At 44.7% G+C, this 24,215-nt stretch overlaps 1 protein-coding gene across 1 annotated transcript in view; it reads right to left on the bottom strand.

The window, feature by feature from the left end:
• Positions 1–23,689, bottom strand: part of LOC126419067 (glucose dehydrogenase [FAD, quinone]-like) — a 215,320-nt gene extending 191,631 nt beyond the window's left edge. The window contains exon 1 of the mRNA XM_050086148.1: positions 23,596–23,689. Within this exon, the coding sequence (XP_049942105.1) occupies positions 23,596–23,600 (5 nt within the window). The 5' untranslated portion in view covers positions 23,601–23,689. The remainder of the gene's footprint in view (positions 1–23,595) is intronic.
• Between the last annotated feature and the right edge of the window lie 526 nt (positions 23,690–24,215).

The raw sequence follows: 24,215 nt of genomic DNA, 5'->3' as shown, positions 1-24,215 counted from the left end.
GAAATGGATAATAGGTCACGTCACTGATAACGCCTACGGTCTGTAGTCGCAGTCGTTGTGGTGTACCACTGAATAACTTGTCTCAGTTTTCCCGGTTACGTGAGACTGATGACGCTTGCGATGAATCACTGCTCTGTGCAAGGCACCGCAGAAAGTAAACGGTTTCAGGCAAAACAGCAGCGCGCCGATTTTCCCCGTGTTGCGGTTACGTTCGCGAACTTCCTTAAGGAGGCGCGAAAGTTGGGCTCGGCGCGGCGCGCGCGGCCAGGGGGTGTAGTGTCGGTGTACTCACTGCGCTCGCGCTCTCATCGCGGCGGCTGTGGAGGGCGGTGGTGTGCTGTCGGCTGCTGCGCTGGCGGCTGCCGCGGCGTGCGGGCCAAGCAGACTCGGCGGCGGCCGGCGCGGCCCGCATATAAAACGAGGCCCGGCGCGCGCCGCGCGTTCGTCCTTGCCTGCCTCGCCTCGCCGAGGCCTTCCGCCAGACGCTCTGGCGCCCAGGGCGGGGCACCGGGCACGGGCACGGGCGATCTCCGCTCCGGAACTGCCCGCGCTGCGCTGGACCGCGCGCCAGTCTCCCTAGCCCGCCACCTCCCTCGTGCCTGCGCGGCTGCTTGCAGTCTTTTGCTTTCTCCTAGTCGCAGTGCGGCTACATGTCACGGACGACTGCACACGTTCCGCAGTAGTACGAGGGGCGTCCCACAAGTTATACAGTACATATTTACGCCGTTTTTTCTGAGGCGATGTCGATTAAAAAAGTGAGAAATTTGTTGTGGGTCATCGAGACATACTCTCGCTTCAGCCCCTTTAGTTTCATGGAGTTCTGATAGCTGGCGGTGCTGTACGTACGCTTCAAAAAATGGTTCAAATAGCTCTAAGCACCATGGGACTTAACGTTTGAGGTCATCACTCCCCTAGCCTTGGAACTACACCTAACTAACCTAAGGACATCACACACATCCATGCCCGAGGCAGGATTCGAACCTCCGACCGTAGCAGCCGCGTGGTTCCGGACTGAAGTGCCTTGAACCGCTCGGTAGCAGCGGCCGGCTAGGTACGCTTCAAAATGACTTCTGTAACGGAGGCGCGTTTCAAGCAGACAGATCACACTGACTTTCCTTTGGCAGAAAAGCAGAGCATCGCATAATGTCTACAGAGACCTGGCAGTGAACAAAAGCACAGTGAGGTGTTGGGCAAGGGATTTGTCTTCATCGCAACGAGGTCGCGCAAACGTGTCTCCTTGCCAACTGGGCTCACACAGCTATGACTCCTACAATGTTGGAACGTGTGGACACTCTCGTTCGAGGTGATCAATGTATCACAGTCGAACACGTCGCTGCTCAACTGGATGTCTCCGTTGGTAGTGCTGGCCGGCCGGAGTGGCCGAGCGGTTCTAGGCGCTTCAGTCTGGAAGCGCGCGACCGCTACGGTCGCAGGTTCGAATCCTGTCTCGGGTTTGGATGTGTGTGATGTCCTTAGGTTAGTTAGACCTAAGTACTTCTAAGTTCTAGGGGACTGATGACCTCAGATGTTAAGTCCCACAGTGTTCAGTGCCGTTTGAACCATTTTTTGGTAGTGCTGACACATTCGTTCACTAGTTGGGAGACTCAGAAGCTTGTGCCCGTTGGGCTCTTCACTCTCTAACAGAAATTCATAACATGGGTGCGGAGTTACGTGAGCGTTACAAGGATGATCATGGCAATGTTTTGTCGAACATTGTTACAGGCGATGAAACATAGATTCTCTAGTGTATGGTTTCATACACAATAGTAAGGAGAGGTGGGCTACAGGAGGTGCAGCAACTGTCGTCGAAGGAAATCGTCTGCAGCTCGTGCTCTAACTCTAGATCACGGGGTCCCGGGTTCAATTCCTGGCCGCGTTGAGAATATTCTCTCCCTGGGGACTGGCTGTTTGTCTTCATCATTTCATCCTCATCATCATAATTCGTGACAGTCGCTAGATTGGACTGTGTAAAAAACTGAACTGTGAAAAAATTGGGACTTTGTACAGGCGCTGATGAGCGCCCCACAAACCAAACATCATCATCATCATTAGCATCCTAGGAAAGCTGGAGAGTAGCACAAACGATTGGCGAACAAACAACACAAATTTATATAACTTGTATTTCTCCAAACATACGAAGACTCATTACAAATGATGCTACAAGAAACAGAGTGCAGCTATCAATGTCATTAGGGAAGAGTCTCTGTGTACTGAAGCACAAACGACGATGTCGGTGTCATGACTAGGCGGCATCTGTATAGCCTGCCGAGTGGGATGAGCTCTCACACCAGCCATCCTGCATGATGGCGGTAGCGGGCGCTCGTGGTACACAGCCGCTGAAGGCGTGGCGCAGTGGGCGCGTACCATTGGGTCCACCAGCTCCCGCGCGGCGCTATCGCTTACAGGCAAAAACTTGCTGTTTCCTTCCTACGACGCTCCTGGGGTTTTATCGGTACGTGATACCACAAATTCATCGCTTCGAACCAGAAACAAAATAGCAGCCAATGGTGTGGCGCCACAATACCTCTCCTCCGAAGAAAAACTTTAAGGCCACTCCTTCAGCCGGTAAAATCATGGTGACGGAATGCCGGGACTCTGTAGGCGTTATTCTGTTTGATGTCCTCCCTCATGGCGCTATGATCAGCCTTGAAGTGTACTGTGTTACCCTCAGGAGACTGACGACACAATTTCAACGTTTCATAGCCCCAAAAATGGAAATGAACTTCTCCATGATAACGTAACACTTCACATAAAAAACAAATTGTCAATATTATTTTTAAAAAAATTTTGGCCTGCTTAAGACATAATCTTATTTTCATCTGGTACAAACTGTCAGAATAAGCAGAGACGTGGAAAATTTCACAGATTTTCGCACTCAGGTCGCCAAGTAATCGCGACCTTATTTGGTTTCATAATCGAAATCATGTCTTCCACCACACGTATGTTGATCGAAATATTGTAAGACTTCTGTAACCTCGTTACGGACATGCGGAAAAACTGAAACTTCCTGGCAGATTAAAACTGTGTGCCCGACCGAGCCGCGAACTCTGGCCCTTTACCTTTCGCGGGCAAGTGCTCTACCATCTGAGCTACCCAAGAACGACTCATGGCATCTCCTCACAGCTTCACTTCTGCCAGCACCTCGTCTCCTGGTAGAGCACTTGCCCGTGAAAGAAAAAGGTCACGAGTTCAAGTCTCGCTGCTGCACACAGTTTTAATCTGCCAGGAAGTTTCGTATCAGCGCACACTCAGCTACAGAGCGAAAATCTCAATGTGGAAAAACTATCTAAGGGAAACAGTGTAGATGTCCCGAACAATTTTAATGTAAAAGAATTTGTTTGTAAAGTGGGAATTACATTGCACATCAATTAATTATAACTGCCATGTGCAGGGGTCTTTGAAATAAACGGCAAACGGTCTCTAAACAGATGTAAAATTCGCAGTGTCCTTAAAACCTTTAGAAAACTATCCTTGTAATGCTTTCATGTCCACCATGACTTCTTCGGAGCTCCCTTTTCTTTAATGCCAGTGAGCTTAGGAAAATGGACGGCAATTTTTGTGAGAATTTGTCGCTTCCAAAATACGATTTTCTTTTTTAATGCATCCTCGTCAAATCAGAAAGTAATTGTTTCTCACTTTGCAGTGTTTTATTGTGGGCAGCAGGCAGTTAAGTCTGTTTAAAATGTGAGGTCTACGATCCATTCCAGATGTTCTAATTTTCGATTCTGCACTCCTTCTTCCTTCATAAATTGAGCAATACCAAGTTTAAAGTCTAAAAACCGTTTCAGGCATGCCTGTTGACTTAACTAACTTATTTTGCAACGTTATGTATGTAGAGTCTCCATATTGTTCATTCAGTTTCATAGAAAACTGTTACAACTGACAGTAGAATAATAGATGCGGCTTAATAAATTTTACTTTTCGTTTCACGAGTTTTTTTACGTGCTCCATGCCTTCAAATTTAACGAAAAGTGCTTCTTGATGTACAGAATAATGAATCCCATCCAGCGGTCGTTGTAATTTCTTGCTCTTTCATTGTCAACTATAGTTTTAAACTCTTTCTGCATGGTAGTGTGATGCCCTTCCATAGCAAATTTGCGGTACCCGTTGGTAAGTGACTGCATATAGATACTGAAAACTGAGAATTCTCATCTCTCTCTTCTGTCATTCCAGTTCAGTTTTAAAGGCTTGTGACGAAAGATCGCTAGACTGTCTCTTTTTGCGCACCGGCCACTGGACCTGTGAACATCCTCCATACCTCAAACAAAGAGTGAAGAGTATTGTATTGTATGTTAACCGGGGGCCTAGAAACAACGGAGAGGCTCCGTCCCCGCCGCAGCCGCAGTGGTCCACAACCCCACGACGACTACCGCAGTCCACTTCACCCCTCCGGCGCCCCACACCGAACCACTCTTTCAAGATTATTGTGCGGTTCGGCCCCCGGTATACTGGCATGTGTCTGCTGCCATGTCAGCACTAACTGAAGTTACTATGTAAAAGTACGGGGTGTTCAAAAAGTCTCTCCGCAGTGCCGCATGATTGTCAGCCGCGCGTGCCGTATGATTGTTCGTTCGCCTGCCTGGGTTGCTTCCCTTCAAGTGGACTCGATACTGTAGAGACATTCTGTACCCATTCACAGGAGAACTTGTGTTAAGTAAAATATTGAACGCTTATTTTCAACAAGTTGGTGCAACCCCGCATATAGCTCACGTTTCAATGTCACTGCTTGCTAATGTTTTTGGTGATCGCATAATTTCACAGGGACTTTGGTCTCCACGATCGCCTGACCTAACACCACCTGACTTTTTTCTGGGGTGCAGCGAAAGCAACTGTCTATAATAACTGTCCAAAATCCATCGATGAATTGAAAACTGCAATATCCACTTTCACTGCTTCTGTTATAGAAGAAATGTATTTGGGAATATGATTAGACGGATGGAATTGTGTATTCAACAACAGGGGGGATACTTTCAGCATTTAATGGGAAGTAAAAATGAATATTCAATAAATTAATAACTTGTATTTCGCTGAGTTTCATTTCAATATATTCACTGCGGCATACGGCAAGCGCGGCTAACAATCATACGGCATTGCGGAGAGACTTTTTGAACACCCCGTAGTTGCACAAATACCCGGTCGGTCACTGACTAGATTTCAAAGTGGTGCAAATACCGGCAATAGCATTAAATTTTTAGGCTTGTAAAACGTAGCCCTTCAGCGAACGCAGACATGTAGAACACTCAGACAATAATATGCAATGAAATGATCACAGAAACTCAGTCCACGCTAAAGCGAATGACACACACAAAACACTCGTGCGTCTCGTGTTTGAATACCGCTTAAAAATTTACTACCGTTATGGAATAGGACTAACTGGATATATTGGAACTAAAGGTCCAAGATTTGTTTGGCTCGCAGGAGAGTCATAGAAAGTTTGAAAAAACTCAACCGGGCAGACGCAGAAAGGCAGACACCTCTTCTCCCGTAAAGACTAGCAATAAAGTTTAGAGAATCAGTATGAAGGAAGCAGTCTAGCAATACTTCTGGAATAGCAGCTGCTATTAAGGTGATGTTTCGCAGAAATGAACTGTCACCAAGGGCCAACGAGGGTAGACAACAAGCAGTTTATAATAATAACATGAAAGTATATTTATTCTAAAATGGAACAGTGTCCATTGACACTAACTAGCACTAACATGTAATTTAGGCAGCAGAATAAGTGATGATATCCGAAGTAGAGAGGGTTAAATTTGCTAACGTCGAATATAGATTTAAATGTCAGGAACTCTTTACTGAAAGTATTTGTATGGAAAGCAGCCATGTATGGTAGTGAGGAATGGATGACAACACTTTAGACAAGAAGAGAATAGAAGCTTTTGAAGCGTGGTGCTACAGAAGAATGCTGAAGATTAGGCGGGTAGATAACAACTGTGTGATTTCAACTCTGGGCGTCTTCCTTTCGTTAGAAAATGGGGGCGAAATATGTGTATGAGGGGGTGTCACGACCATTCTATTTTGTGAGCCGTCCACGTTGGTGTTCGGCAGAACTCTGGTGAAATTTGGTGGCAATGTGACTTAATTAACCCACTCTACACGTCACATGAGCTTCTGAGGTCTGGCCTCTTTTTCGCATGTGTAATCAACTTCAATTTGAAGAGTCACCGAGATCTTGGGTGATGTCGCAGGGCGGCACGCTTTTGCACCGTTACAGAGAACGTTTATGGACATCTGTGAGCCAAATTTCAAACTTCTGCGTCGTAATGGGAGGCAATCACGTGGTTTCGAAAAAGTGATCCTTTCATTGTGTTGCGCGATGTACAGTATACAACCTTACGTTCTCAAACTTCATTTGCCTCGAAATGACTGGGTGTTTGTGTTGTCCTCATCATTTCATCATCATTCATGCAAGTGGCGAGATTGGACTGAGTAAAGGTTGGGACTTTGTACGGGCGCTGATAACCGCGCAGTCGAGCAGCCCACAAACCAAACATCATCATCATCATCATCAAACTTGATTTTCTCGAAAATGTTGGCACCCCACAAACCAAACATCATCATCATCATCATCAAACTTGATTTTCTCGAAAATGTTGGCACCCCACAAACCAAACATCATCATCATCATCATCATCAAACTTGATTTTCTCGAAAATGTTGGCATATGTGTCCTCCTGTTTACACACAAGTATGTTGAAGTCCTAGTCGTGCTGTACACACCCTGTCAGTATGAGCTCAGTTGGTGAAGAGAAGTTCTTACGGTCATTTCTGTTCTACACTTGTGTAGCCGTGGCAGGTCGCAAGTGGCGATAAACGTGGAGCCGCTTGTGCAGGCTGTAGAAGCCACCCGCTAACTGCTGTGACGGGATGGTTGCAGATAGATAAGGCGAAGGACGCGTTGCGAAAGAGAGACGTGGCAGCGAACCACACCCGGACCAGAACGTGACAACCGCTAAGCTTAATGCCCTTCGACAGCTAAGGGTCACAGATGCAAGACCAGCACGGGTTGGACCACGCCCTAAGGACGTTGCAATGCAAGAAAGCCGGGTGCGTTCACGAGGAGGCGTCTTCGAATCACATTTCGGCCACCTAGTTTATAATTCCTGCTGTTTTCTTGATGATGGATGAAGTCAGGAAGATTCTTCAATGAGGTTCGTCCGGTTCAATTTCCATTCCTCATCGAACACTGATTAGTCCTACTATGTAACAACTCAGTCCTCGATTTTAAAACCTACAAAAAGATCATTGCCCGTGGAAGGTAGGTCCCAAGTTCGGGTCCCTTTACGGCAAACAATTTTAATCAGAAACTTCCTGGCAGATTAAAACTGTGTGCCCGACCGAGACTCGAACTCGGGACCTTTGCCTTTCGCGGGCAAGTGCTCTACAGTTTTAATCTGCCAGGAAGTTTCATATCAGCGCACACTCCGCTGCAGAGTGAAAATCTCATTCTGGAAACATCCCCCAGGCTGTGGCTAAGCCATGTCTCCGCAATATCCTTTCTTTCAGGAGTGCTAGTTCTGCAAGGTTCGCAGGAGAGCTTCTGTAAAGTTTGGAAGGTAGGAGACGAGGTACTGGCAGAAGTAAAGCTGTGAGTACCGGGCGTGAGTCGTGCTTCGGTAGCTCAGTTGGTAGAGCACTTGCCCGCGAAAGGCAAAGGTCCCGAGTTCGAGTCTCGGTCGGGCACACAGTTTTAATCTGCCAGGAAGTTTCATATCAGCGCACACTCCGCTGCAGAGTGAAAATCTCATTCTGGAAACATCCCCCAGGCTGTGGCTAAGCCATGTCTCCGCAATATCCTTTCTTTCAGGAGTGCTAGTTCTGCAAGGTTCGCAGGAGAGCTTCTGTAAAGTTTGGAAGGTAGGAGACGAGGTACTGGCAGAAGTAAAGCTGTGAGTACCGGGCGTGAGTCGTGCTTCGGTAGCTCAGTTGGTAGAGCACTTGCCCGCGAAAGGCAAAGGTCCCGAGTTCGTGTCTCGGTCGGGCACACAGTTTTAATCCGCCAGGAAGTTTCATATCAGCGCACACTCCGCTGCAGAGTGAAAATCTCATTCTGGAATTTTAATCAGTCTCGAAGATTGAAATCAGTCCACACTCCACTACAGATTGAGAGATTTATTCTGGAAGCAATCCTCTAACCTGTGACTAGCCATTTCTTTGCAATATCCTTTCGTCCGGGACTGCTACTCCAGCAATGTGAACTTTTGTGAATTTTGTAAGCCATGGTACACTTAATGGCAGAAATAGTTCTTTTAGGGCGAGTAATGAGCCGGCTACGTGGAAGCCGCGGTTCCTGTTTCGAGTCCACGTTCGTCACATAATTTTAATCTAACAGAATGCTTTGAAACAGCGCATACTCCGCTACAGAGTGGTAAATTTACAATTCGTTCTCACAGTTTTTTCTTTCCCACTACCAGAAATTAGACAGTCCTTAACGTCAATAAACTCAATTTTTTACAACAAACTTAATTTCTAAAATGTTATCACTCCCATTAGCATCTGAGACTAGTGATGTTGGTCACTCAGTCACATAAATTATTCGTTAATCCTTTCCTAAAAGTGATTTTTCTTCGAATTAGACATTTTACAGCATTATGTGGACTCTCATATTTCGATATAATTAGAATTATTCTTGTTATCTAACAGCTTTTCCAACCACCTATTAACCGCCGTTTGCATAAACTGGTTAATGAACTAACCACTTAGAAAACCGTGATTAACAGCGTCAACTGCTCTATGGACACCTGACCATCAACAACGTATCAGAAGTAATTTCACTGTATTAATGATGGCTCGTGGATTTATGCCCAGTTCGAAATACATCTATCGCCCTTGTTACCTTACACTAAGTGACATTAAAAATCATGACCAACTAGTTGTACGTATGTTTGAACTTCAAATATATAGCCACCTGTTTTTTTCTGAAAATAGATTCGACCCCGTATTTATAGGCAAAGCTAACAAAGCCAAGTTTTCATGTCCGACCGAGACTCGAACATAGGACTGATCTTCATTGGTGACTGTACATAAACAGACGTGATATGTGTAATTTTTAACTAGTATCAGTTAGTAAATCTGAACCTCAAATTACATGACGAAAATCTTTGTATTGGACTGAGAGTCCTATCCACCAACTACCGCCCTGTTAACTAACTATGAAAGATGTTTAATATGATTTCATTCACAAATAACAAACCTGAAATGACGATGCAGAAAGTTTTGTGTTGCGGAGATATTCGAACCCAGCACGTAATCGGATTATTTCAGCCTGAAATGACGAGAGGAATGAATAATTTTTGTCTACCAGAGAATCGAACGCGGCACCTATCGCTGTTGTTTTCTAGCAAAAATGGACGTCAAATGTAGGTTTCTTTCACTAGAAGCGAGATGTACGCGTGTTTGGACTAGAAATAACGTGACTAAGGGTTCAGCGCCTGTCTCTTACTGGGAGTCGAAACCACCCCATATCGTTATTGTTGACAGCGAATGAAGATACGGCAAAAATCAATATTATTTTCCACAAGCACTTAGGTGTGCTCCTACTAGAGCTTGAAGAGACATCATACAAACGTCCGTGCTGAACCAGGATTCGAGGACAAATTGAGATGTTTCGAGACCTGAACGGGCCAAGAATTGATGAAACTGTATCGTCATGAAGGGATCAAAACCTCCGAAATCTGACTTCGAGTCTCAGTACAGTGCCAATACACTCAACATCTCAAGCTCAGTCAAAAGATGGAACAAGTGTCCTGTGGCATCACATGACGTCTGGTTCCTTAACTAAACGTACAAGTAAGAAACGATACTGGTGACAGAATTTCTGCACACTGACACTTCCGCCTCCGTTGTGCATTCAATAAGTACTGGTCCTGGTAAAGGCCTTCGAGGTGGCTCATGGGCTGATGACTCTCTCATGATGGCCAGCTGTTTCCAGCACCCATTCGAAAGAATTTTTTAAAAGTCTGGGCAGGAAACAGCACCTCCGAAACGAATGATACTGACAGGAGCATTAGATTCTGTGGCTGATTGGCTCTAAGGCCCGAATGTTGAAAAAATTCGTGCAGCGGTTTGGAGCTGGCGAAGTCGGAAGTAGATCGCTCGCCAAGAGGCGTACGAGCACTTGTTTTTCTCATGCTCCAGTCGTGAATCGACGCGAAAACCTTAAATACACATCTAGAAATGGAATGTCTTGCACCGGCAGTTTTCTAACTTCGTGGAACTGTTTATTACGTAACATGTATTCATGGTTAAACTTTTAATTTCTATTTGGAAATATGGCCTTCATCAACATCAGTGTAAAGTGTGACCCACATAGGCACGCAAACTCTGTGGTATTCATCGTGGCATGGAACCAAACCCCTCCGAATGCCATCTTGGGGAATTTCTTGCTATATCTGAATAACCTGCCGTGACAGTTCATGAAGAATTTTGGCTGGCAGCTGGTTTGACAGTATACGTCTCCGAATATCATCCCAGAGATGCTCTTTGGGTGACAAATCAGTGAACAGAGCAGACCAATCAACGATCTTTACATATCTCAAGCAGTTTGTGGGGTGACCTGAGTGTGCGGTCTTGCATTGTCCTTTTGGAATATGCCATTTGTTGCTTCCACTTAGGACGAGCATTATTCAAATCGCAGCCCAGACTTGTACTTAGGATTCTTGTGTTTTCCTACTTATCAATTCGGATGGACATCCGTGTGCTCCTTTCGAAAACGCAAAGACCTGATGTATACTTGTTCAGTTTCACTTCGTGCTTTCTCATTAAATACCAACTCGTCGGCGGGATGTCAACAGCAGGTGGAACCACACTCTTTCAGGCCATTAACCCAATAATGGATTCAGAATATTATTGGCTTTGACAAAGTGAAGTACAATCAGTTGGAGATCCTTTTGGGTAAGACCAAAAAATAGTGCTCTTGATTGTCATGCTATATTCAGGCAGCAGTTGTTCTTTCTCAGGACGTAGCACAGTTTTTGACACAGGTTTGGTCTTTGTAGCTGAATCAGGAGTTCAACATCAGTGTAAAGTGTGACCCACATTGGCATACAAACGCTGTGGTATTCATCGTGGCATGGAACCAATCCCCTCCGATTTTACTAGCTTAAACAGATTGGCCCTGGCACATGGAAAGTTTTTGTGACTTTCAAGAAGACCCTCTTCTTTTCTCTAACTTTGTAACTGCTGTTTGCATAGCAGACTCATACCACTGCTTTAGAGTTCGTGAAGTAATTTCTGAAGCAACACCTATAAATAAAACAGGTTGTGGAAATGTGGTACAAATATGGAATACTTAGGTGAAAATATGGACTACTACACTGAAGAGCTAAAGAAACTGGTGCACCTGCCTAATATCGTGTAGGGCTCTCGGGAGCACGCAGAAATGCCGCAACACGACATGACATGGACTCGACTAATGTCTGAAGTAGTGCTGAAGGGAACTGACACTATGAACCCTGCAGTGTTGTCCATAAATTCGACAGAGTACGAGGGAGTGGATATCTCTTCTGAACAGGACGTTGCAAGGCATCCCATATGTACTCAATAACGTTCATGTCAGGGGAACTTGATGGCCAGCGGAAGTGTTTAAACATAGAAGAGTGTTCCTGGAGCCACTATGCAGCAATTGGGGATGTCGCATTGTTCTGTTGGAATTGTCGGAATGCACAATGGACATGAATGGATGCATGTGATCAGGCAGGATGCTTACGTATGTGTCCCCTGTCAGAGTCCTACCTAGTCGTATCAGGGATCCTAAATCACTCCAACTGCACACGCCCCACACCACTACAGAGCCTCCACCAGCTTGAACAGTACTCTGAAGACATGCTGAGTCCATAGGTTCATGAGGTTGTCTCCATATCCATACACGTCCATCCGCTCGTTAGAATTTGAAACGAGACTTGTCCGACCAGGCAACATGTTTCCAGTCATCAACAGTCCAATGTCGGTGTTGACGGGTCCAGGCGAGGCGTCAAGTCTTGTGTCGTCCAGTCATCAACGGTATACGAGTTGGCCTTCGGCTCCGAAAGCCCATATCGATAATGTTTCGTTGACTGGTTCGCACGCTAACACTTGTCGATGGCCCAGCATTGAAATCTGCAGCAACCTGCGGAAAGGTTGCACTCCTGTGAAGTTGAACGATTCTCTTCAGTCGTCGTTGGTCTCGTTCTTGTAGGATCTTTTTCCGGCTGCAGCGATGTTGGAAATTTGATGTTTTACCGGATTCTTGATATTCACGGTACACTCGTGAAATGGTCGTAAGGGAAAATCGGAACTTCATCGTTGTCTCGGAAATGCTGTGTCCCATCGCTCGTGCGTCGACTACAGCACCACGTTCAGATTCACTTAAATCTTGATAACCTGCCATTGTAGCAGTAGTAAGCTATCTAACAACTGCGCCAGACAGTTGTTGTCTTATATAGGCGTATTCCTACTCTTTACATATCTATGTATACGAATAGGCATGCCTATACCAGTTTCTTTGGCTCTTCAGTCATCTTGAAATTCAGAAATGCAAATACAATCGAAAATTAAATTTAAGTAGGCAACAAACACGTTATTTTAGAACGTAATGTCTTAGCTAAAAATCTGCATAGTAAATATATTAGTAATTTATGTATTATAACAGGAATGAAACTGAAAACAACCAATTTGCAGCATTTATTCTTCCCAGTGAATTCGTAAAAAACGAGCTTCACTCGCTCACAATGGCTGTTAGCTGCAAAAAGAGTGAATCCCAAAGCAGTCTACAGTTGTTTAACGCACTTTTGAAGCATGTGAATTAAAATGACACTTTCAAAATATCTGTGTCTGAGATTGCAACGAAGATGTAATCACGTACGCTACCCGCATGGAACACGAGTTAAACTTGATAAAAAATATTCAAAGCCACTGAAACTCGCTCTTGAAGTCAGTAATTCCAATTAAGTTTACTTACTCTGCAGTGAGAAAAGCCGTTCGACGTGACCGCCATAGCAATGTTCCAAGCGACAGGACTGGAACTCCCCATCGCTAGCTCTCCACAAAAACCTCATATTGAGTTAATTTGATTTGGCGCTTCACTGCGTCGCTTTCGCCACGGCGTTGTGCCCGGATGAGCTATTGCACTTGCATGCGCGCGCGCTGAAGACTCTAGCAGGCAGCTTTAGCTGCCTGTCATTGCTCCAGCTGTTCTGTTCACTTCTCAAAAGGCAATCTTCAATCCAGAAGCACACACGGGTGCAGTGGTTCTCAGAATTACTGAAACTATTACACCTGAGTGCAATCAGAATTAGCTAGTACCCTCCCCTCACCATCATCAACGTTAGTTCCTAACTAAACTTTAGAAAGAAAAATAAGTTTATTTGAAATTTTATTTTTAAAATGACGAAAGATAAGGGATAATCAGTTTTTCTAGGTGTTTTATTAAACCAAGAACCAATGAGTCAATGAGACAATTGGTACTCTTTATTTCCAGCAACTTTTTTTAAAAGTAGAATGATGATGTAATTCGCAGTGCATCACATGCATTACCTAGAGCTCCTTCTCAGGGAAGAAAGCTAAGTGTCCCCACTGAGGATATACACTTGTTGCAAAACATGCTTCCTCGGCATTACTCGTCTCCCTAGCGACACTTGCTTCAACCACAACCTGCACCCTCATTTAAAATGAACAAAGTTAAAATGTGTGCACTATACTTAGTTTGTGAATCACTTGATCGCTGAACATACTTCTGAATGGGCAGAAATTGGAGTACTTCAGACTGCAAATGATTTTTATAGCTTTTAATTAATTGGCTTTTGGGATGTACCCCTACAGCCATCTCAGTAGTGGAAATAAATTATTACGATACGAACGTGAGTAAAACACAACACCCAGTCCATGAAAGAAGAAAATCTACCGGACCGGGGCTCAGACCCACGCCCCTTTGAATAGTGCTCTGCCGCGTTGACTACGCACCTATCGAGGCGGACTATTCTTTGTATCTCACCACTGCCACTAATAATAATAATAATAATAATAATGCAATTTTAAACATGGCTTGCAGCAGCAACCGAAAATACATTTTCGACAAATAAAGCCGACCGGTTACAGAAGTTTGTTTATTTATTGCAATAAACTTATCAAACGGTCACTTTATTTACAGAACGCAATAAAAACAGTGTGCACGTGCAGCTCGTTTATTTGTTGAGAAGTGAATAATGAAACAATTTCTGGTCGATTATGGAAACTACCTGGAGTCACTAATACTCCATCAAGTAGCTCTTCAATTTTCCTCTTGAGGCTAAGTGCACCCCGTTCCAACCCTCGCAGCGAGAAAAAATACCGGGAATCTAACGCGCGTATCTTCAACTCGGACGATGCATTTTCATGAAATATTAAGCATATTTCGTGTATATGCCTCAGTTTTACTGTCACAGATGCGTGGTACAAAGTACAAACTACATGTGTAATGGGTGGCCTATGTGACGAAGAAGATGTTCACGCATTCGTTTCACAAGTTGTAATCCACCATGTTGTGTCACATATACTGTTGTGTCACATATACTATTTTTAAAAAGATTGTAGTTAGTGGTATTTACGTAATCATTGTTAGAGTCTTGCTAAATAGTCATAACGGTACTTATCTTCTTCAATCAGTTTAGTTGCGTGGCTGAAACAGTATTGAACCCTTTTTTTTTACTCCTCAGAAAATTTCATTTTACCTCTCAGGGGATAATTACCAGTGCACTATTTCAGTCGGTAATTTCGATCGCTTTGAAATCTCTAAGAAGTGATCATAGAGGTCCACTTCAAACAGACATAATAAACTCGTAAACATAAACTCGGTCCACAGGTCCTCGCGGGGTTATCTGTACCGACCGGCCGCCGAGTCACCCATTGCCAATGGCGCCACCGAATGCAGTTTCGAGGTGCGTCGGACCAGCACAGCGCTGCACCGGTCGTTGTCAGTTTTCGTGACGTGGAGTCGCTACTACTCCATCAAGCAGCTCCTCAGTTTTCTTCAAGAGACTAAGTGCAGCCCGTTCCAGCCCTCGCAGCGAGGAAAAATACCGGGAATCGAACCCGCGTCCTGTGCTTCCCAGTCAGCAGAGCTGACGGCTCAGCCACAGAGGTGCACGACAATACGTAAACTCACTGGACAAAATATTAGTGAGTATCTTGAAGGAGCACGCCAGTTACTTTGGAGCACTTGTGCAGAACTACTACCAGTTAGTCGTACAATGAGGTGATGAAAGTCATGGGATAGTGATATGCACATACGAGGTGCGGCTAGAAAAAAACCGGACTGATGCTGGAAAAAACATTTATTTACAATTATTTACAATTTCATGTTATCTCCTTCAATGTACTCTCCTCCTCGGTCTCTACACCGCTCCATACGAATTTTCCACTGTTCATAGCAATGCTGCAGATCATTTTCGGTAAGTCCATACATTACTTCCGTCGTTTTTTCTTTTACTGCTTCAACAGTCTCAAATCTAGTTCCTTTCAAAGCTGACTTGACTTTAGAGAAAAGAAAAAAGTCACAGGGCGCCAAATCAGGTGAGTAGGGTGGATGATCTAAGATGGGAATGTTGTGTTTTGCCAAAAACGTCTTCACTGACAACGCACTGTGAGCTGGGGTATTGGCTTGGTGAAGGATCCATGACTTTTTTCTCCACAAATCGTTCCGTTTTCTCCCTACTCGCTCACGTAGGGTAGCCAGGACGCTAATGTAGTAATGCTGATTCACTGTTTGTCCCTCTGGTACCCAATCAATGTGCACATCCCTTTGATGTCAAAAAAAAACAATCATCATTGCCTTGAATTTCGATTTTGACATTCGTGCTTTTTTTTTCGTGGAGAACCAGGAGTTTTCCAATGCATCGATTGGCGTTTAGTTTCGGGATCGTAAGTAAAAAACCACGATTCATCGCAAGTAATAACATTTTGTTAGAAGGTGGGATCACTTTCATTGTTTTCCAGGATGTCAGAACAAATCATTCTTCGGCGTTCCTTCTGTTCAATTGTGAGACACTTTGGAACCATTTTTGAACACACTTTGTTCATGTTGAAACTTTCATGAAGAATCTGCCTAACACTTTCCTTGTCAACTCCTGTTAACTCAGACACTGCTCTGATTGTTAAACGGCGATCTTGTCGAACAAGTTTACCGATTTTTTCAATGTTTGCATCAGTTTTTGCTGACAATGGTCTGCCAGTGCGAGTGTCATCACTGGTGTCTTCGCGGCCATCTTTAAATCGTTTAAACCACTCAAACACTTGTGTTCGCGATAAACAATCATCGCCGTACACTTGTTGTAACATTACAAACGTTTCACTTGCAGATTTTCCTAGTTTGAAACAAAATTTGATGTTAACACGCTGTTCTTTCTGTACACTCAACATTTTCCGACGCACAGACAAAACGTCGACTACTTAAAACAGACGCCACGGGCAGACTGAGTGCAGGAGGCAGATGAAACTCGAGCAGTAGGCGGAGCGAGAGTCACGTGACAGGCCACGCGACTTTCAGCCTTATTGCATTCGTTTTATTGTTTCACCAGTACTAGTCCGGTTTTTTTCTAGCCACACCTCGTATACTGATGGCAGTGGTATCACGTACGCAAGGTGTAAAGGGGCACTGCATTGGCAGAGCTGTCATTTGCACTCACGTAATTCATGTGAAAAGGTGTCCGACATGAATTTGGCGCACTGTGTTAGTTAACAGACTTTGAACGCGGAATGGTAGTTGGACCTAGACACATGGCACAACGTTTCGAAAATCATTAGAGGATTCAATATTCCGAGATACACAGTGTCAAGAGCGCGCCAAGAATACTAAATTTCAGGCATCACCTCTTATACCACGGACAACGCAGTGGCGGGCGGTCTGCGCTTAACCACTGACAGCAGCAGCCTTCCTGGAGAGTTGTCAGTGCTTACAGACAAGCAACACTGCATCAAATAACAGCAGAAATCAGTGTGGGACGCACGACGAACGCATCCATTAGGGCAGCGTGGTGAAGTTCGGCGTTAATGGTGCATGGCAGCAGACGATCGACGCGAGTGCGTTTGCTAACAGCACGACATCGCCTGCAACGCCTCTGCAGGGGTCGTGACTATATCGGCCGGACCCCAGACGACTGAAAAATAGTGGCCTGATAGGCTGAGTCCCGGTCCAGTTGGTAAGGGCTGATGATAGGGTTCTGTGCGTGGCGCAGACCCCACGAAGCCGTGGATCCAAGTTGCCAACAAGGAACCGTGCAAACTGGTGGTGGCTCCATAATGGTGTGGTCTGTGTTTACATGGCAGGGACTTGGTCCTCTGTTGGATATGGTTATGTTCTGTTACTTGGAGACCGTTTGCAGCTGTTCATGGACTTCATGTTTTCAAACCACACTGGAATTTTTATGGAAGACAACGCGCCACAATTGTCCGCGATTGGTTTGAACAACATTCTGGACAGTTCGAGCGAATGATTTGGTCACCCAGATAGTCCTACATGAATCCCATTGAACATTTATGGGACACATTCAAGAGGTCAGTTTGTGGACAAAATCCTGCACCGGCAACACTTTCGCAATTAAGGACGCCTATAGAGACAGCATGGTTCAGTATCTCTGCAGGGGCTTCCAACGAACTTGTTGAGACGATGTCACGTCGACGTCATGCACTACTCCTGGGGAAAGATGGTCCAACACGCTATTGGGAGGTATCCCTTGATTTTTGTTGCCTGTATGTAAGACGTTTCACCGTTGACGTATGGTAGTAACGTGGTGTGTGTGTGTATCTATCGGTTGTATGGAATCAGCACAGTAAGCTGGATCGACAAACACGCGACAGAATGGCGGAAAGGAGCTGTCGAGTTTGAATGTGGCCGCACCTTGAATGAGGTTGCGTGATTTGTCAAAACGGACTGTCTAAAAGTGTCTGCAAGAAATGGCGTTCCACTCGCTGCCATGTAAAACGGCATTAGAACAATATCCATAAAAATATCCTAACCAACAGGGGAGGGAGACGAGTGTCACACCTTGTCAATGAAAATCGCTTTCAAAGTGATGCCATCAGTGAATGCAGTTCCATGTCAACGAGTTGCCAAACGAACATTATGACTAGCATGTTCAGTCAGGTTTTCGCAAAAGGCCGTTGCTCACTGCATTTCTTCAGCGGCGGAAATAGCACAGGGTAATGGAAGTAGCTGATGGATGGCGTGTAGTGTGTCCTATGAGCTGCGATTTTGCCTCTGTTCAAAAGATGCAGGACGTTGAGTGCACGGATTATCCAGTCAGGAGTGTGCGAAGGGTGTGGAGGGGTTAATTGGGACAGAAGTGGTTCTGTCATGTTTTGAGTGTATTTTTTCTACCACGACCTATGACCATTCATTACCGCTAACTTTAAGCCCTCATACCCACATCAACCAGGACGTAGTGGTACGAGGTATTCTTCGCCATGCACCATACGGTGATTTGCGGAGTATGTTCGTAGATGTAGATGTAGATCTACTTTATCACATGTCCAAGTCAGTCGCATACACAGTGGTGGGCTCCCGGACAGGGCGAGAAAAAATGGTGGAAATGGCTCTGAGCACTATGGGACTTAATATCTGAGGTCATCAGGCCCCTAGATTTAGAACCTAACTAACCTAAGGACATTACACACATCCATGCCCGAGGCAGGATTCGAACCTACGACTGTAGCAGCAGCGTGGTTCCGGACTGAAGCGCCTAGAACCGCTCGGCCACAACGGCCGACACAGGGCGAGAATTCCACACTGCTTGTTTGCTAAGGTCCTAAAGTCCTGGGGTATGTTCGTAGATGTAGATCTACTTTATCACCTGTCCAAGTCAGTCGAATACACAGTGCTGGGCTCCCGGACAGGGCGAAAATTCCACAGTGCTTGTTTGCTAAGGTCCTGGAGTATGCTCGTATATGTAGATGTAGATCTACTTTATCACATGTCCACGTCAGTCGCATACACAGTGCTGAGCTCCCGGACAGGGCGAGAATTCCACACTGCTTGTTTGCTAAGGTCCTGGAGTATGTTCGTAGATGTAGATCTACTTCATCACATGTCCAAGTCAGTCTCATACACAGTGCTGGGCTCCAGGACAGGGCAAGAATACCACATACTTGTTTGCTAATGTCCTGGTGAGAGCGGTGCTAAGTATTAGGGAAGTGGTGAGACCGGTGCTAAGTATTAGGGAAGCTGCGAGTGCGTATCTTGCCGATACTTCACACATGTGCGGATCTCGCGATTACTTTGCACAATTTTGCAGACGATGCTGTCGTTTACCATCTAGTAAAGTCATCAGAATATCAAAACCGATTGCAAAATGATTTAAACATGATATCTACGTGCTGCGAAAAGTGGAAATTGATTCTAAATAATAAAAAGTCAGATTATTTACCTAAGTACTAAAAGAAAACCGTTAAATTTCGGTTGCATGATAAATCACACTAATCTAAGGACCGTCACTTCAACTAAAGATCTAGGTAGTTACGAACAACTTAAATCGAACGATGACAGATTGTTACGCGGGAGGCGAACAAAAGACTGCGTTTTATTGGCAGAACTCTTAGAATGTGCAACAAGTCTACAAAAGACACTGCCTACGCCACACTTGTCCGTCTTCTTCTGGAGTATTTCTGCGTGGTATCGAATCCTTACCTGACAGGAATGATGAAGGACGCCAAAAAAGTCCCAAGAAGAGCAGCTCGTTTTGTATTACTCCACAATAGGGGAGAGAGTGCCACGAATATGATACGCGAGCTGGCATGGCAATCATTAAAACAGAGAAATTTTTCGTTGCGGCGAGATCTTTTCACGACGTTTCAACCACCAACTTTCTCCTCCGAGCACGAAAATATTTTGTTCAATTAATTGTTATTTATTTTGCATAGGGACAAATGAACATCGTAATATAGTAAATGAAATGAGAGCTCGCACGAAACATTGAAGCGTTCATTTTCCCACGCGCAGTTCCAGAGTCAACGATAGAGAAGTAGTCTAAAGGTGGCTCGATGAAGCCTCTGCCAAACACTTAGGTGTGAACTGAATGGCAGAGTGGTCGTGCAGATGTACGTGCTGATGTCTATGATGACTGCTTGGGTGACATAACGTTTGTGTCGTCATGGCTGCGTGATTGGATGTGTGCCAACTCTGAAGAACTTATTTGGAATTTTAAGGCAAACACAACTTAAATAAACAAATATGTAGGATGTCCTGGAAATCAGCACAGCAATGTTGTAATTTCTTGTTAGAGATGTAAACCACAAAACTGTGAATATTGGATAGCTTCGTAAGGTGTCTGATGTATAATAGTTGTGAATCATTAAATGGCTGGTATATCAATAAAGTGGACGGAAGACAAAATTGTCCTGCAAAATCATTCAGAAGAAACGATTTATAAAACAGATTCTTCGACGATGGAATATATAATCAGCCGGCGTCGCAAAGCAAGACTTGTCAATATGTTATCTATGTAAGCTACCCGCTCTGGAGATAGCATATCTTTCTGAAAGTTTTCGAGAGAAGATGCCTCCTTCAATAACTTTCCTTCCTACGCGATATGTTTACCGGAAAACGAAATGTATCGACTATCACGCAGAAGTCTAGGCTCGTTTTAGTACAACCTAAGAGGGCTATTCAAAAGTAACGTCCGATCGGCCGCAGTGTGCAAACCACTGTCAAAATAAAAAAAAAGTTTTATTTGCAACAGTGAGCTACTACACCTTCAGCTACTTCTTCACATAGTTGCTGCTCCGACTTAAGCATTTGTCGTAGCGTTGTGCCAACTTTGAAATATTCTCGTCATAGAAGGCAGTTTAAAAGTAATGGTTTTTTTTCGCGGGGCTGTGCTGTGCTGTGCTGTGCGTGATCAAACACTTCCCAACGAAAATGCTGCAGTATTATCTTCATTGCCCCTCCAGGAAACGCATGACAGTTATGTTACGTGGGCTGCACGAATTCAAGCGAAATCTCTCACCAGGCCCTCATACTTGAGGAGAGACACTATTTTCTAGGCATCTTCACGTGTTCACCGTGCGCTAAGATCTGAAAAGAGCGACGTGATCCGATGGATATACTACACACATTGCCCAACTCACCTGTGCAAAGCTTCGCCGGATTTTTCACTGTGGTTTTCATTTCGCGCCCGATCGGACCTTGCTTTCCTAATAGCCATTGTATAACTTGTAATGCCAAACCAATATTTCCAATTCGTGCTGTTGCAGCAACTACGATATTTTCCTTAGCGACATCTCACTCTCCGAACTAAGAATGTGTTCCTCTGTAGTAACACTATTTTTCTGTACGGTGCAGTTTGTTAATGGTATCCAATCACCACCATGCAGAAATACTGCAACGTTTACGACAAAATGTAAATAAACAAATAAATATTTTAGTTGGAGTATGAGGATGAATTCGTACACTTGACCATTTATAATGTAGTCGATGACTGGTAAGATCTTATGGGACCAAACGCTGAAGCCATTGGCCCCTAAGCTTACACACTACTTAAGCTAACTTAAACTAACTTACGCTAAGGGCAACACACACACACACCCATGCCCGAGGGAGGTCTCTAACCTCCGACGGGGGAAGCCGCTCGAACCACACAAGACGCCCAAGACCGCGCGACTACCCCGCGTAGCTCAAGTCGATGACGATGTACTAATACAAACAGATATCGACAATTTGATAGTCATTTGAGCAACTAGGTATCTGTTAATGTTGCTTAAATTTTGCACTAGTTTTACGACGACCACCACTAAATCTGATTTCTCGGTTTACAGAGAAAATTAAAATGGCTGACATGTTTCGGATCTTCGCGTACCGTCAGGTGCACGGCAAGCTGTTGTACGTATACATTGATACAAAGCGTGTGCCTTGTAAGTACGTTTATGCGTACTATACGCTCAGTCTAGCTACGAGGGTGATCCCAAAAGTAAGGTCTCCTTTTTTTTAATAAGTACATAGACCTGTTTATTTCTACAATGGTCTACATCAGTTTACAGCTTGAAAATTTAGCTATTTTTCGACATAATCACCATTTCTGTCGATGCATTTTTGTACACGCTGTGGCAGTTTTTGTATGCCCATGTCATACCAGGTCGCCGCCATGTTGTTCAGAAAGTTATGAACCTCGTCTTTCACCTCATCGTCGGAGCTGAATCGCTTTCGAGCCAACTGTCCTTTTAACTTAGGGAACAGGTGATAGTCATTGGACGCCAAGTCAGGGCTATAGGGTGGGTTGGTGATTACATCCCACTGAAACTGTTGCAGGAGAGCAACGGTTTGCCGAGCGATGTCATGGCGAATGTGCACGCCCTTACTCAACATTCCTCTTCTCCGGTTCTGAATTGCCCGTTAGAGTTTTTTCAGTCTCACAGTACCTGTCAGCGTTAATTGTGGTCCCAGTGCTCAACCTTTAACACTGTCTCCTCAGAAATTGACGCTCTCCCGCTCCTTTGTTCGTCGTGAATTTCGGTCCGACCAGCTGCAACATCTGTACACGAACATTTTTGACATCCATGCACGACTCACAATACACTTCCGTCAATTGGCGATGGATTTCAATCGGCGCAGTGCCCTTTGCGTACAAAAACCGAATAACTACGCGCAATTCGCACTTGGCGGTAACATCCAACGGGAGCTGCATTCTCAACGGCTGCCAAGACAAGACTGAGCGCCTCAGCGCGGCGTGCGCATGTTTACACACAGCGCGTGAAGCAATCTTCATAACAGTGTGATCAACTACCACACAAACAGAGTTCTGTACTTATAAAAATAAGATACCTTACTTTTGGGATTACCCTCGGAGACACAGAGCATAAGGGAATCTGGCTTTTCCACTGGTCCGGCTATCATCCCTACGGTCGCTCCCAACATTCCCCGCGCGTAGTGCCAAATCAGACTGCATTTGTAGTAGAAGCTGTCTCTTTCAGTGCATGAGGTGTATAACTGTTACCAGGTACATTGACTATTTATTAGACCGACTCCGCTAGCAGAAAATTGGGAAGGCTACAGATCTGAACACCGGTGGTGATGCGGAACTGATTTCTAGTGCAATCTCCCACCCGAGTATGTGGAGCGTTTCCGTTTTCGTGACGCTCTCGCATTGAATAAACGCACAGATCTTAGTTGAGTCTTCTTTATATTATTAGTTAATCCGAATTCCTAACCACCCACTTGGATATAGCTGCCTTAGGGAGGTTCCTATTCATGTCACAACAAAAGCGTCTCGCAGATTTTTGAGAAACAAGGCGATCAATTATATTTGGCCTCAAAACTCACTGGTTACTAACGCTGGCAAAGATGCCTGGGATAACTTCTACTCAAAGCTCAGGAAAGAAATCCTCGCTATTTATACGAATAACAAGAACGATGCCCGGGCGTTTGCATACAGCAATGTTTGGAAAACAGCTAAAGATTTGTTGAATTCCTTCCGCTTGTGTGGCCCCTTTGTCTTGTATTAGTGTTAAACAAAGACGATATAAAATGAGCGACCATAAAGGGACTTGATCAGTTAATATTTATTACATAGCGTGATTGTATTGTTAGTGGCAAAGATAAACTTATGTTACTTGGCTGTTAACCTGTTTTTGTGTTTGAAAATCAGAAATTTGCCTTACCGCATGGCAAAGAGGGACAGAGGACCTTCCGAAGCTCTGGTGCTACGAACAGACGTTCCACCCTGTCGAACTCCAAATGTCCACTGAGGTTCCGAGATGCGCTCTAAAAAGGCGCCCATTTGCTGAGTTAAGCGGGCTGATAATGCAGAAACTCAATTAGGCATTATCAAGACGTAAATAATGAGCTGTCACTTTCCAGGTACACAGAATGCACATGCTGCTGATAACACGAAGTACGACGACTGACGATGACGTAATTAAAATGGAAGTACACAGACTCCCCTCGTTAATGTACACGAAAGGGCTGTTCGGTACTGCACAGCAGTGCATTGTGGTACACTGATATGGATTGCAGTTGCTCCTAATGGCTTTCGCCGTGGGATGGGTGTCACTTACATCACGACTTGTTTTCCTTCCCATTGTGTATGACGCTGACAGCTACAATAAATGTTAAGAGGGACAGGGGCTTTCATGACTTAAAGCTGGGAAAAAAATTATTCCGTTATCAACTGAGCTGCATAAGCCGTCAGCGCATTGCTTATCGTGGAGGTAGGAAAACAATGTGACTTCGAGATGTCAGCAGCAAAAAATGTCACGACAAATGACCAGATAAAAGAAAA

This window comes from Schistocerca serialis, chromosome 9 (genome assembly GCF_023864345.2).
Source record: "Schistocerca serialis cubense isolate TAMUIC-IGC-003099 chromosome 9, iqSchSeri2.2, whole genome shotgun sequence".
In the NCBI taxonomy this organism is placed as follows: Eukaryota; Metazoa; Arthropoda; class Insecta; order Orthoptera; family Acrididae; genus Schistocerca; species Schistocerca serialis.
Note: the sequence above shows the minus strand (reverse complement) of the source record. Positions and strands in the feature narration are given on the sequence as shown.